The sequence below is a fragment of the Pseudorca crassidens genome, chromosome 7, assembly GCF_039906515.1.
Source record: "Pseudorca crassidens isolate mPseCra1 chromosome 7, mPseCra1.hap1, whole genome shotgun sequence".
Taxonomy (NCBI): Eukaryota; Metazoa; Chordata; class Mammalia; order Artiodactyla; family Delphinidae; genus Pseudorca; species Pseudorca crassidens.
Window position 1 is genome coordinate 4,854,291 of NC_090302.1, and position 13,461 is coordinate 4,867,751.

Consider the following 13,461-nt stretch of genomic DNA (forward strand, 5'->3'; position numbering starts at 1 on the left):
GAGCCTTGTGAAGCACGGTTTTGAGCCACTTACCAGAGTTCCAGAAAGTATGGCCGGCGGTTTGAGGATTAGATGGTCCAAGGTTCTGTGGTCGCCGTGTCTTGTGATTTAGAGACGCTGCTGCGGGATCATGGACCGGTCATGAGAAGGGGAAACAGCAAGAGGCAGGCGCCTGGCCCTGTGCAGAAGAGTAGTGACCTTGCCCTCGAAGCTGTGCTAAACGTCAGCTTCCTTCTGTTCAGAATGAGACTGAGACACCTACCTGCCTGGGCTGTACTGCAGGGCTCTTAGGTAGAGGAGGAAATTACAGCCCTGTGGGCACGCCCCGGTCTTTGTCATAGAGCCGAGGGGGTGTCCGCGTTATTCGGGGGAAGACCCCCAGGCGTCAGGGAAAAGCTTGGGGGAACGTGTTTTCCAGGTCACATCTAAGAACATCTCTTGGAGGAATGTTTCATGGGACGTCGTCTGGGGAGTGCTCGTCTATACAACCAACTCCACCTTTCAAAACGTGGGGTAAAACGGGCAGGCGCCCAACCAAGCATGTTCCGACAGCTCAGCGATGCAGCACTCTTCTCCCCAAAACTTCTCAGGTACACGGTGAGCCCCACATGGTAAAGCGCCGTGTACCACCCTCCAGTTAGTTCAGGCATGTGTCAGTTGTATCACCTCCTTCAAGGTAGGAGCCGTATTTGATACTTCTTAACCTCTCTAGGCTTCAGTTTACCCCTTAGAAAATGGAGGAGTTGGAGAAAATGACGTTTTAAAACTTGCCAGCTCTGAAGTTACATGATCCTCTGAAGTAGTGCCCTTGCCCAGTGCTTCACGTAACACATACGCTTATATATTCAATAAATAAGTGCTTACTGGGATCATCCACTTTATCCTCATCTTTCTTTGTCATTAGTACAGAGAGGAAGGTTCTTGGTTCTGTACTGAAGAAAAACTGTTCCTGAACCTCCTATAGGTGCCTGCCTGCCCCTCTCTCCCTCCCTCCCCACCCCTTTCTAACTACACTTTGAAAAACATCATTTCAAGTACAGCAGGCCCCTTAAGGACACCTACACCGTAAACTTTTACCTTGTTTGTACCTGGAAAATAACATTTGTGGACACGTGTATATATGGTTGGCTTCTTTTTTTTTTTTTTAACTGTATCCCTGCCCCAGAAGCAGAGCTCATCCATGCAGCCTTTGTCTGAGTGACAGATAGTGTGCTCCCCACTTCACCTCCCACACACGTGCTTTACACCGGCCCAGGGAGTGCTGTGTCCAGTCCAGGTTCCTCGTGCAGATAAGCCTTTGGGCAGCTCGCCTCCGCTGCATCCTAGACACAGCTATTGCTCAGGCTCAGGGTGCCTTCTCCCTGCACAAGCCCAGGGCAGTGAGGTTGCAAGCGATCAGCTTCTCCCACCTTCCAAGCTCACCTGGTCTGCCAGTGTAACTAACGTCTCAACTACCAGATTTGTTACGTTTGCGTTGGATAGCAGTCAGCAGCAGAGCAGAATGAAATACGTTTGCTATTCTCCTCCACTTGCCTCCCACTTTGCGACTTGCCTCGCCGTAGTGAACTAGAAATTCTCCCAATGCCATACAGCTTGGTAGGCGACTGCCGTAGAACAGATAGAGAAGACCGCTGACGCAGCCCCCACAAGGGGATGGGCTGTGACAGCATCTCTAAGGGCACTTCCTGAAAGGGTGACGGCCGGCTGGGTGGTCCAGCCCAGCGGCTTCCTTTCCAAGCGCTCCTTGGTCCCCGTTGGGGAAGCACAGTGCACCCCTAGACTCTTCACAACTTGCCATCTGAACACACGGGGACAGACGCGGAGGTAGTGAGTGACCTGCTCAGTGTGGAAGAAGGGTTACCTTGGCAACGGCAAGCCCGCTTCGGTACCAGATGCATTAGCTTTATTTGTGGGATCCCATAGCAGTTGTGGTCCCGTCTCTGGGCGTTTTGCTCCAGCCATGGCCAGCACTGGCTAGTTTGTAGAACGGTGTCTGTTGGTCTGTATATGGTGCACCGCCGGATCAGTCTACCAAAACTCCAAGGTCACTGCAACCTGCTGCATCCAGATACGAACTGGCACAGTCCAGATACATAAGGATCTGAATCATTATAGGGTGACGTGCGAGCTGGGAAGAGCACACGTGAAGCTCCATCTGAGGGCAGGGCTCGAAGGGCTCACAGGACCCTCTCCACCGCACCACCTCTGAGGAGAACGAAGGCTGATGGCCCGCGGCCGCGTGTCTCCCACGGATCGTCGTCGCACTTCATTCCTCAGCGGGCCCCTCCGCGTCTTGCGGCTGTGCGAGCAGGCACGAGAGGTGGCCCGACTTGCCCTTGGTCACCCTGCCTGTAAGGGACAGGTGTGGCACGGAGTCCCAGTGCGCTTGACCTTCACAGTAAATGGCCTCTTCTGGGAGTCCGCAAGATCAGCCTTCGTGGCAGCTTCGTGCCCTCCCCACACCGCCTGCACCTCAGGCTCGCAGACTCTCAGCAGTCATTCAGCAGGAACACATTTTTGTTCATACTTCAGGGCCTGCACAACTGTCACCCACTCTCTGCAGTGTCCCTTTAGCCCCAGGTGTGACAACAGAAAGGCAAATTAGCATAGGCGGCAATTTCACTGGACCGGAGGCAGCAGCCCTTCCGGTTCCAGCTTTGATGTTAGCTGGCTTCAAATCATTTCGCCTCTGTGAAGTCCAGACAAGGTTTTGGGCTGAGTAGCAATAGCTGCCCCTGGGAACCAGGCCCCGCGCCACACCCCTCACCAGGCGCCTTGTCTCCTTGACTCCTCGCGGTCATTATCTCCATTAGCTGGAGGAAAGTGATGTTCACAGAAGGTAAGTAACTGGGCCAAGCTTTCCAGTAGCAGAGCCGAGACCCAATTCCAAATGCACCTGATTCCAAAGCCTCGAAATGTTAAGCTTCAAAATTGTGCAGTTTCCTTATGACCATGTTAAAAATTCAAAAAGCCGTAACTGTGCATATTCAATCCAGTTGAGCACCAGGGTCCTTTCTGGCTCTATAAAAAATAAGAATTGACAAACTTCATAGACCTTGACGGGTTCAAGAGATAACAAAAGTAAACCGGAGCCAGACTTCATAGCACTGAGTGTCCATAAACTAGCACAGCCCGGGATAGACACAAGCTGGAGGGGTGTTCTTGGTGAGCCTGCCTGGCTCATGCACCTTCCCTGATAGCGTGAAGCCACAGCGCACGAGGTGGGGCTTGGAGAACCAGCCTATCCCAGGACTCCAGAGCAAACCGGGCAGGAGGGGTGGGGGGAGGCATGACGGGCTGAGGGTGGAGGGCAGAGGTGTGAAGTATGATGGGGGGGCAGGAGTAGGGGGGGCCATATGACTGCAGAGTATCGTATTTTTTTATTAGAAAAGAAGTTGAAACGCTTAAACCTCAATACATAAATGAATGTAGGATAAGAAAAAAAGGGGGAAAGGAAAAACTATCCTAATCCAGATTCATAGCATGAAAAACAAAAAATTTAACCTATCAAAAAATGATTTGCCCCTTGCTCTGGTTGCGCTCTTGAAATACCATTTCCCACTGGAAGGAGCCAGAGTTGCTTGAGGAGGTGGCTGATTCATGACCTCAGGTGGGAACCGTACAGGACGGGCCTGGGCTATCATATACCAGACAGCAAGGAAGCCACCACAGAGACTAGGGTTACGACGAAAGGATTCAGCCTCAAGTAGATGCCCACCAGCCACAGACAGAACATTCGAGCATCCGTAAGAAGAACAATGGCATCAGACAAAAATATATCAAATATGTTTCACTCTTTGAGTTTATAATGATGTTAAGGGAAAAAAACTAAGCCATCTACATTGGAAGTGAACTAGTGAAACAGTGCGTTGTTTGAAAACTGGTATGTGTATAACTGAATCACTTTGCTGTACACCTGAAAGTAACACAACATTGTCAATCAACTATACTCCAATATAAAATTAAAAGTTTAAAAAAAGAAAGCTGGTAAATAAATGGAAAGAATTGAGCATTTATCTTCTCTCACACATATAATAAATTCTACCACTGGGTAACCAGTTAGTAGATAGGGGAAGTTTTTCTTTATAAAAGTGTTCCAGCTAATAAATGAAGGCTGTTGATCTTATTGGAATACGACCGTCTGTAACCCCTGGTGAATTTAATGGGTCATCATCTGCCAGCATCACGAACTGAGACCCCTGACCTCACATGCCTCCTGTCGGTAGTCTGTGACACCCCTGTGAAGTAGTCTTGCCAAAAAAAAAAATCAAGCCTGAATCTCATCTAGTTACCAATTTACAGGAAGTACAGAGTAAGGAGTAACATGTACACCACCGGGACGCCATCTGCAAAATCCAGACTGTGGAAAACTCTATAGCAAAAATGACCCAGTTTCTTCAGCAAATAGCATGGGGAGAGGGGATAGAGAGAGGGATACCTTTAGTTTAGGAGAGACTTATGAGATAGGTCAGCCAGTTCCACTGTGTGGACCATACTCAGATCCTGATACAAGCAAATTTTTTTTTTTAATGTGGCATTTATGAGACTGTTGGAAATGAACACTGACCGAACTGCAGGTTTGATAACACTGGAGAATTCCTGTTGTTGTTTTAGATGTGGAGTGGCAGCATGGCTATGTTTTTTTTGTTTTCAGAGCCCTTATCTTTTAGAGATACAGACTGAAATATTTACAGATAAAACGAGACCATGGCTCTCATTTGTTTCAAAATAATTCCGAAGGGAAAAGTAGGTGAGGGTGTAGGTAAAACAAAGATCTGCCCGAGACTTGTAGCTGTTGACATTGGGATGGGTCCATGGGGGTTCTTTATACTATTTCATTTACTTCTGTATATGTTTTTTTAAGTCTTCCATAATGAAAGGTTTAAAGAAGGTAATTAAGTCGGTACTTCTGGGAGGGGGTGGATTTTATTTTGTTTTGTTTTGATTTAATAACACCCACTGCTGATAAGAGTGGGGTGCTGACAATACTGTTCTTAACCCTTCTGGTAGATTGTATTAAAAGCCTTACAATATTTGTACTGTTTGCCCCAGTAATTACAATTCTACCAATCTATCCTCAGGAAGTAATACCAAATGCAGCAAAAATTTGGTGAACAAAAGGGCACATTGCAGCCTAATATTAATATTAGGGAAAATTTGGAAGCAACTAATGTCCAGCAGTAGGTGAATGGTTAAAGAAATTATAGTATAGCCACTCAATAGAATGCCAGGCCACGTGTAATGCCAGTTTTGAAGACTACACAGCAATATGGAATGATGCTTACCTCATAATTTTAAATAAAATTTTGACTTGAAATTATATGTTTAGTTTCAATTATAAACGTGAAAAATTCAAAAACCGTGCATCTTTGATAGTAAAAAGATTAAAAGGAAGCACCCCAAAATGTTAAAGTGGTGATTAGCTTTGGACGGAAAGTCTATAAACAATTATTTTATTCCTTTTTTCTCTAGTTTTAGATTGTTCCATAATAAGCATTTATTAACTATTTTACTATTAGTTAACTTTAAAATACCAAAAATCACTTATAAAAACAAAAAAAATTAAATATAACATTTCTAGTATCTTTAGTGTGGTTTTTTTTTTTTTTCCTATTTATTTATTTATTTTTGGCCGTGTTGGGTCTTTGTTTCTGTGCAAGGGCTTTTTCTAGTTGTGGCGAGCGGGGGCCACTCTTAATCGCGGTGCGTGGGCCTCTTACTATCGCGGCCTCTCTTGTTGTGGAGCACAGGCTCCAGATGCGCAGGCTCAGTAGTTGTGGCTCACGGGCCCAGTTGCTCCACGGCATGTGGGATCTTCCCAGACCAGAGCTCGAACGAACCCGTGTCCCCTACATTGGCAGGCAGATTCTCAACCACTGTGCCACCAGGGAAGCCCTGGTTGTTTTTTTTTTAATTTCATTTTAAGAAGCTTGAGAAATTCCTAAGGGAATTTATCAGTTAAAGTCAGCTAGATTTCGTTTCTTTTAAGGAAACAATTGCTTAGTTATCTACGCTTTTTAGCAAAGAGAGTTAAAATATGTTAGAAAATGGTGGCACTGTTGGACGGGGTATGTTGGACCTTCACTGTAACCCAGCGAGGGGCTGTTAATTTCGGTGCTTATGACTGCCGGAACTGTAACTGGGTTCCTCTCCCTCCCTTGCTTCCTTCCAAGACTGCATGTAAACTAGAGACAGAGTTTCTGTTACTACCTTGCTGGTTTACTGGCATCCTTAAATAGTGATTTCCAGTTATGCAAGAAATGACCTATTAAATGTTACATGGTATAGCAATATTTAAAAGCACTATCCAGAAATAAGGTGCTTTTAACACTCTCTTAAATGTAAATAAGCACGTCATATCTTTTTCTTACCCCGTTTATATTCTGTACTAATTGGGGCATATAGAAATAGAGATCAACTCAAGGAGCTAGGTATTAGTAATGTTCACTGACACCCAGGACTGATCAAGAAGAGAAGACCGTTGTTGTTTTGAACAGTAGGTTAAGAACTGTAAGGAAAGGATGGTTGAAGGTGTTGTCCGAGAACGGCCTGCTGCTTGAGTTGCAGGATTCGGGTTGCTGCTTGGGGCAGAGACTCTTGTCTGAGCCCAGCAGGACTCCTTTTAGCCAGTTCTGTGATGTCAGAGCCTCATGGACCAACCCAGACAGTGGGCCTTGGGTTGGGTCCTTTGAGTCTGCTTTTAGGATCTCATCTAGGAAATGAAAGAGGAGGCTTGACAAAGCATCAGAAGGGTTTCGTGAGCCCCGAAAAGAGAAGAAAGCGCCGTTTCTATCCTGAAGGCTGAGCCTCTTCAGCAAGCCCAGCAGGTCACTTCTTCCCTGGCATGTGTGAAACTGCACTCTTTTTAGGTTTTTTGTTTGTTTTTAATCTATAACATGTGCTTAGGTTCTGAGAGAGTAAAAGCACTTAAATGTATTTACAGGATCATGTTCCTTTTTGGAGATAAAATTCAGCTACTTTTCGTTTACCTTCAGAACTGCTCCACTTTTTACCAGCTGTTAAAAATAGATAGTCCAGGGATTTCCCTGGTGGTACAGTGGCTAAGACTCCGTGCCCCCAGTGCAGGGGACCTGGGTTCGATCCCTGGTCAGGGAACTAGATCCCACATGCCGCAACTAAAAAAGATCCCTCGTGCCGCAACGAAGATCCCACACAGCCAAATAAATATTTAAAAAAAAAAGATAGTTCAACCAGGGGATATCTGGTGCCTGCCTTTCATCCCTCTGTTGTACTCTCTACATAGTCTATGGGTGTACATAGGCTCATGACATAATATGAAAACAAATGTGCTCTGACTCCTAGAAGGCCAGAATTGCAGGACAGTCTTTGAAGAAGGTAACCTTAAGACAGGAAAAAAAAAGGGAAACTTACTTTATCCAGCAGATAGTAAACATTTGGAAATTATCCTGCGAGTTTCTACGCCAATATGATAAATAAATTCAGGGTAGTTAGATGAATTGGGACCTGCGCCACCTTAAGCGCCTCAGGAGGCTGGCACAAGGCGCGACCAGCGCGCCTTTCCTCCGAGCGTCCACTGGTGTGTCTCTCAGGAACAGGAGGAGAGGTGATCCTCTCTACTTCTCATTGTCTTGCCCAATTCATGTGATTTGCATGTTCCAATGTAAGCATTCCTGTTTGTACACGTGTGTTTTGACAGGTGACCTTGGGAAAGGTGTTGAAAGTGATCGTTGTCATGCGGAGCCTGTTCATTGATCGAACGATAGTAAAGGGGTATAATGAAAACGTCCACACGGAGGATGGCAAGGTAAGCATCCTGGAGTCTTTGGTTTTTTCCTTTATTTTCTGTATCCCAGAACAAAGGTAATAGAGTCCCAGATGAATGACATTAAACACTAGCAATCACAGCTGTATCAGTATGAAGCTGAACACTTTACAAAAAACATTTCTCTCTCTCCCCTTGCATTTTTCATCAAGCTTCTGCTTTTTCCTTTAAGCCTGTTACCCTTAGTTGAATTTCTAATTTATCACCTTAGACCCCCAGTTGCCTCATTAAATGTGTCTTCTGAGGAAATGGATTTCTTTCTTCCTTTCTTTTCTTTCCCTTCTTTTTCTTTTTTCTTTTTTTTTGCCTAGTCGCACAGCACATCAGTAGCCCAGGGTTCAGCATTTTGCTCTTCCTAGAACCATGAGGAAAATTCAAGTTAATGTGACACACAACCTGATAATGATCATTTTCCTTGAAACTAGCAAGGAGCCCCCAGAAGTTGGTTATCCATAGCAGTCCATATTGAATACTGTAATTGAAAAAAGATGAGTTATTTCCAGGAGTGATTTGTTTCATGCGAAGTTCACCCACGTGAACCCCTAATTTCTCTTCTCCATATGGAGATACAGAGAGCACCAGAAGATGCTAATGGGAGTCGACAGCCTTCATTTGTGTTTGCTTCCAGAGCGTAATGAGCCTTCTGCCAGAGATACCCACCCAGATACACCCTGGTCACTTCCTGACACTAAGCCTGCATCTTCACCTCTCCCTGGAGCTTTCCCTTCTCTTCATGAATCCCGTTAAAATTTAAAAGTTTGTTTGTACCAGCACTTACCACCCAACGGCCACATTATAATGAGGATAGACTGTTCTCCAAAAACAGGGGACAAATGTAGCTTAGCACATAACAGTGTGTTATATAAAAGGTGTGACCCATAAAGTGGGTCTGTATTTTGGGATTGTAAAGTGGGTTTGTATTTTGAACAAGTAACCCAGCATTTCGAATTTCCACATTCCACTTGAGTGTCGTCACCATGGGAAGCTACTCTTACTCCCAGGTCCCTGCAGAGTTCTCATACATCTCCCCATTGAGAGAAAAGCAGTCCTCCAGAGAAGCCTTCCTTTTTCCTTTTGGGAAAACCAAAGTGTCTTTGGAGCAAGTGTGGAGAATAAAATAGATAATTGGGGCAAGTGTGATCTGTTGTGTATGTGACTCAGAAACTCAGATGGCGATTCTAGACGAGAAATTCCAAACTCCTTCGCAGCAGCAGAGGCGAGGCTGGGGCGGTGGAGACCCTCGCCAAGAGCCCGAGTCAGTGGTCATCTAGAGACAGGGTTCTTGTTGCCTCTGTTCAAGATTTACAACTTTATAGTCACCCCTGCTTTGAAACACGCCCTTACTCTCCAAGGACTTACAAGTGACTTGGGGATATAAAGAATAAATACATAAAAGCTAGGTACTAATAATGACCGTGCCGTAAGAGATGCCAAAGGCAGGGCGCCAGTGAGGCACACTCTGCGTGGAGATTCTCAGGAGTGGAGGTTTACCTGTTTTGAAGTATCAGTATCAATCTTGAACATGATATTTATTTAACTGCCCCATACCGAAAGCGTCCGAAATAACACAAGCGGTTTGCCACCTAGTTAATAGTCAATAAGTGATTAGTATTATTTTTATTCTGCACTTAAAACAAGGGAATTAGAAAACAGTCTCACGTGTATTCTTCTAGAATTTCTCTCTGATTACTCCTCCTCAGCTTCTATGGGTAGTTCCTTTCCTCCCATCTACCCCCTTGACTCCCAGATTACTGGGGGTTCTCTTCCCCCTCCTCTCATGCCCCTTGGTCATTCTTACATGTACCCCTGTGGTTGCACGTGTCCCCCGCACAGGGATCACTCCTGATTTGTGTCGAGGTCAGACCTCTCCTCCCCAGATGGACCTCAAGTTCAGCCTGTCCAAAATCAACCTCAACTTCCCTCAGCTGGTCCTTCTCCAGGGTGACTGTACCACCTCACTGCTCAGGCCTTCCTTCCGCTGTCTCCATATGGAGTCTGATAGTGGGTCCTGGCGAGTCTCCCTCTTTATCCCTCCAGCTGGGCCCCTCCCATCCATCTTCACTCCTCGCTTCTCCTCTCTCCGCTGAGTCGCTGCACCAGCGTCCTCACTTCCAGTCTGCAGTCCTGCTTCCCTCCGCCGTCTCTCCTTCACCTGGCCTCCAGAGCTGTCTTCCTGAAATACACAGCCAAGGGGATGATTTCTTGCTTTCTGCCATGTCCCCGTTGCCCAAAGCAGCAAAGTGGGATATTAGTAGATATTAGGCACAAAGCAATCCATGATCAAAAAAGTTTGAGAAACCCTGGGTTAGAGAAAGTTTGGTAGGATTCTTTCTTTGCTGTGGAAATTCTTAAGCACCTAGTTTGCCGAAGTGCCTGGGAATCTCCCAAGAGGGGCACATCGTATGCAGTCTTTTCCCAGCTAATTTGACCATCCATCTTTTTTCTTCCTTTATTCTTGGAGCGTATTGTGACACTGGTGTTAGGCAAAACACACTTCCGAAAACTCTGGCTTGTAGAATAGAATCCAGACCCCTTAGCAAGGCGTGGAAATGCCCAGTGGTCTGGCCTCTGCCCGCCTCTGCGACCTCATCTGCCGTCACTCTCTACATACATTTCGTCTTTTACCTTCCAGCCTTTCGTGCTACTTGTGGCTCCCAGAACGTGCCAGATTCTTGCCCACGCTTGCACCTGTGCTCTGTGCCCTTGACCTGGGACGCTTGCCCCCTCCCGTCCACCTGGCGCGCTTACTGGCTTTACACTGGCTGAGCGCTCTGTCCCTTCTCACCCGGCCCCCATTTTCCCAGAGGCCTCTTCCGTGAGCACGGGCTCTGGAGATGGCAGGCCTGGGTTTGCCTCTACTCACAGTACAAGTCATCGTCATCCACTCGAACCTCCGTGGCATTTTGAACAGTCTTCCTCTGGTACTAGGATCAGTCCGTCCTGATTATTTGTTGCATGTCTGTCTTGCAGTTAATGAATATTCTAGCGTCCTCCATGTTTGGTCTGGTAGACATTGTGCGAAACAGACCTTGCCTCCAGTGGTTATGGAACCGTAGGTACCACTGTTAGACTCATCTTCCAGACAAGGAAACTGAGACCCAGCATGGTAAACTGACTTGCCTACAGTCACTCACCGAGCCAGGTCCCAAACCTCCATCTGCCAGGGGCTCCTCGAGGGTCCAGGCTCTGTCCCGAGACTCTCTCCCTCCTGTGGATATACCTCAGTGCCTAAAACACAGTAGAATAAGAGTGTGCGGGAGGGGGTAATGAAAAAGCCTCCTGGGGATGTGAAAATGCTTTAGGTGGGCTGGAAGAATGGAGAATCAGAAATGAGAGCCGGAAGAAAAAAAGAAATGAGAGACGGGCACTAGACGGAGCACCAGGGAGTGAAGTCGTAAATAAAGAATAAAGGAAGCACGCACGTGCACACGGGTCGTGGCTCCCTAAGGAGGGATTAGCGTGGGTTCTCTGTTCACCAGAAGGAAAGTGAGTGTGTGTCTGGGAGCCTGCATTCTGAGTCATATCGCAAAGGTGGTACAGGAGACCTCTTGCTTCCTTTCACAGCTGCATACATTGGCCTAGAGATAAGCAGGGACCCTAAAAGCAGGAAGAGCACGATTAGGAGGACTGAGTCCCCTTGTTCTTTTTTAAAATATTTATTTATTTATTTTGTTGCGCTAGGTCTTAGTTGCGGAACCTGGGCTCCTTAGTTGTGGCATGCATGTGGGATCTAGTTCCCTAACCAGGGATCGAACCCCGGCCCCCTGCACTGGGAGCTCGGAGTCCGAACCACTGCGCCACCAGGGAAGTCCCCACTTGTTGTTTTAAAGGCACATTTACCGCATTTGTCAGAGAAGCTCGCCCAGAATCTAAGCCCAGCCAATTCGATGCGCCCCTTTTTTTTCAGAGTACCTTACAAATGATAAAAGTAAAGTTGTGCAGCCATTATTAGTGCTCTCTTTTTAGTACTGACACTGGTATACGTGAACTTATACATTTATCTACATACAAGCATTAGTGCAATTAACGTGTTGGCCCGTCTGGCGCATCCCAAACAAAATGCAGGTTTGGAAGGAGCCTTCGGAGCCTGAGGTGTGGTCTAAGAACACATTGCCTGCGGCTTTGCTGTTGCAGAGGTGCAGCCCTGCATTTGCTGAGCTGGTGCCTAAGCGCTTGCCTGGGGGTGGATCGCTGCCCTGACGCACTAGGTGTGGCTGGGAAAGCCTCGCCGCGGCTTCGGGGTCTGAACTGCGAATTCCTCCTGCCTGTGCAGTTGTCTGTGTTCTTCCAGACCGAAAGCAGCCAGCTTCTGAAAGGGTTCTTAGCCCTGTTGTTACAAGAGTGGCCCCACGCCACCCCGCTTTCCAGCTCTGGCAGGTTTTCCCCCCGTTAGAATCCCAGCAAGCCTGTCCCTCACTTTGCACTAACAGCACGGCCTCTACCCTGATCATCCTGCGTCTTTACCTGTGATGCATATTTTTGATGCCAAGCGCCAGCAGACTAATTCCTCGAACAAAATATAAAAATGCTGTTAAGACTTACCACCCTACTCTTCATTGTCATCAGGGAGGAGCAAGGAGCCATGACTCAGCATGTTGAATACCTGGCCATTGTCCTGACTTTACACCAGTCAGACTTAGCTGAAAAAATATGTGTCTCGGTTGAATTTATCTTATTAGGGGATTTAGGTTATGTTAATGCTATAGCTTCATTAATTATCCCATATCAATTTTAAAAAGGCCGCTTTTAGCCTCCTAGCACAAGAGAGGAAAAGAAACGGTGGTATCAAAGGGAACCTTCAAAGACAGCCAGAGCTGCCTCCAGGGTAATTTCTGATCCCCGCATTCTTCCCACTTCAGAGTTGTGTGTGTGTGTGTTTGGGTCGAGGCGGTTGGGGGAAGAAGCTTGAATCTGATTCCTCTAATAAGTGTTGGCATCAGCCCCATTTGATATTAGATGCAGGGAACATTTTGATTTGTTATAGCCTTTGAAATTGTTCAGACAACCTTCAGAAAAATGGCCTCTTGTTACTTATCGGGGAAGGGGAATCCGGTTTAATTCATATGCAGAGGATGCCCTGAAATTGTGCTTTCAGCAGTTTTTTAGTAACAAGTGCATGTCCTGATTGAAAGTCAAAAGTTGAAGAAGAACAGACCTGTAAAACTTGTTCACTTTTTTATTCTCCAGGGGAGGGTGGGCAGACTTAAGCAGATGACCAAGTAGAAGTTTGTGGTTTTGAAAACTTGGGTGGCCATGGAGAAATCCATCACCATGGCTGGTTTATAGCACCCTCCCCCTACTGACACATCACCTGTTGACCTTGCAAGACGAAGCTACTAATAAATAAAAGCTTTAGACGTTGAAGTGCCTGTGAGGCTTGGGTTTTATTTGGAAGTGTTAACTTTAGATAATTTATAGTTTCATTGTACTATTTTTTTGAAATGAAGAATTGATAACTTTCTGATAAGCTGCCGTGATTTTCACTCGCTGCTGAAGGAATTCTAGTGGCGATGTTTGTCACGTCAGCAGGCCTGAAAGGTTTGTCACCTTGAGCTTTGCAAGACTGTCCCACCACCACTTTGAGCTGTGACAGCTTAGGGGCCACTGGGAGTCAGCATTCCCTCTGAATTCTAGGTACAGGGCCATCTGCCTCCCAG

At 46.4% G+C, this 13,461-nt stretch overlaps 1 protein-coding gene across 2 annotated transcripts in view; it reads left to right on the top strand.

Annotated features, from left to right (window-relative positions):
* MED27 (mediator complex subunit 27) overlaps positions 1-13,461 on the top strand; it is a 195,694-nt gene that overhangs the window by 159,052 nt on the left and 23,181 nt on the right. For both annotated transcript variants that reach the window (XM_067742885.1, XM_067742886.1), the window contains exon 5: positions 7,679-7,786. In XM_067742885.1, the coding sequence (XP_067598986.1) occupies positions 7,679-7,786 (108 nt within the window). The remainder of the gene's footprint in view (positions 1-7,678; positions 7,787-13,461) is intronic.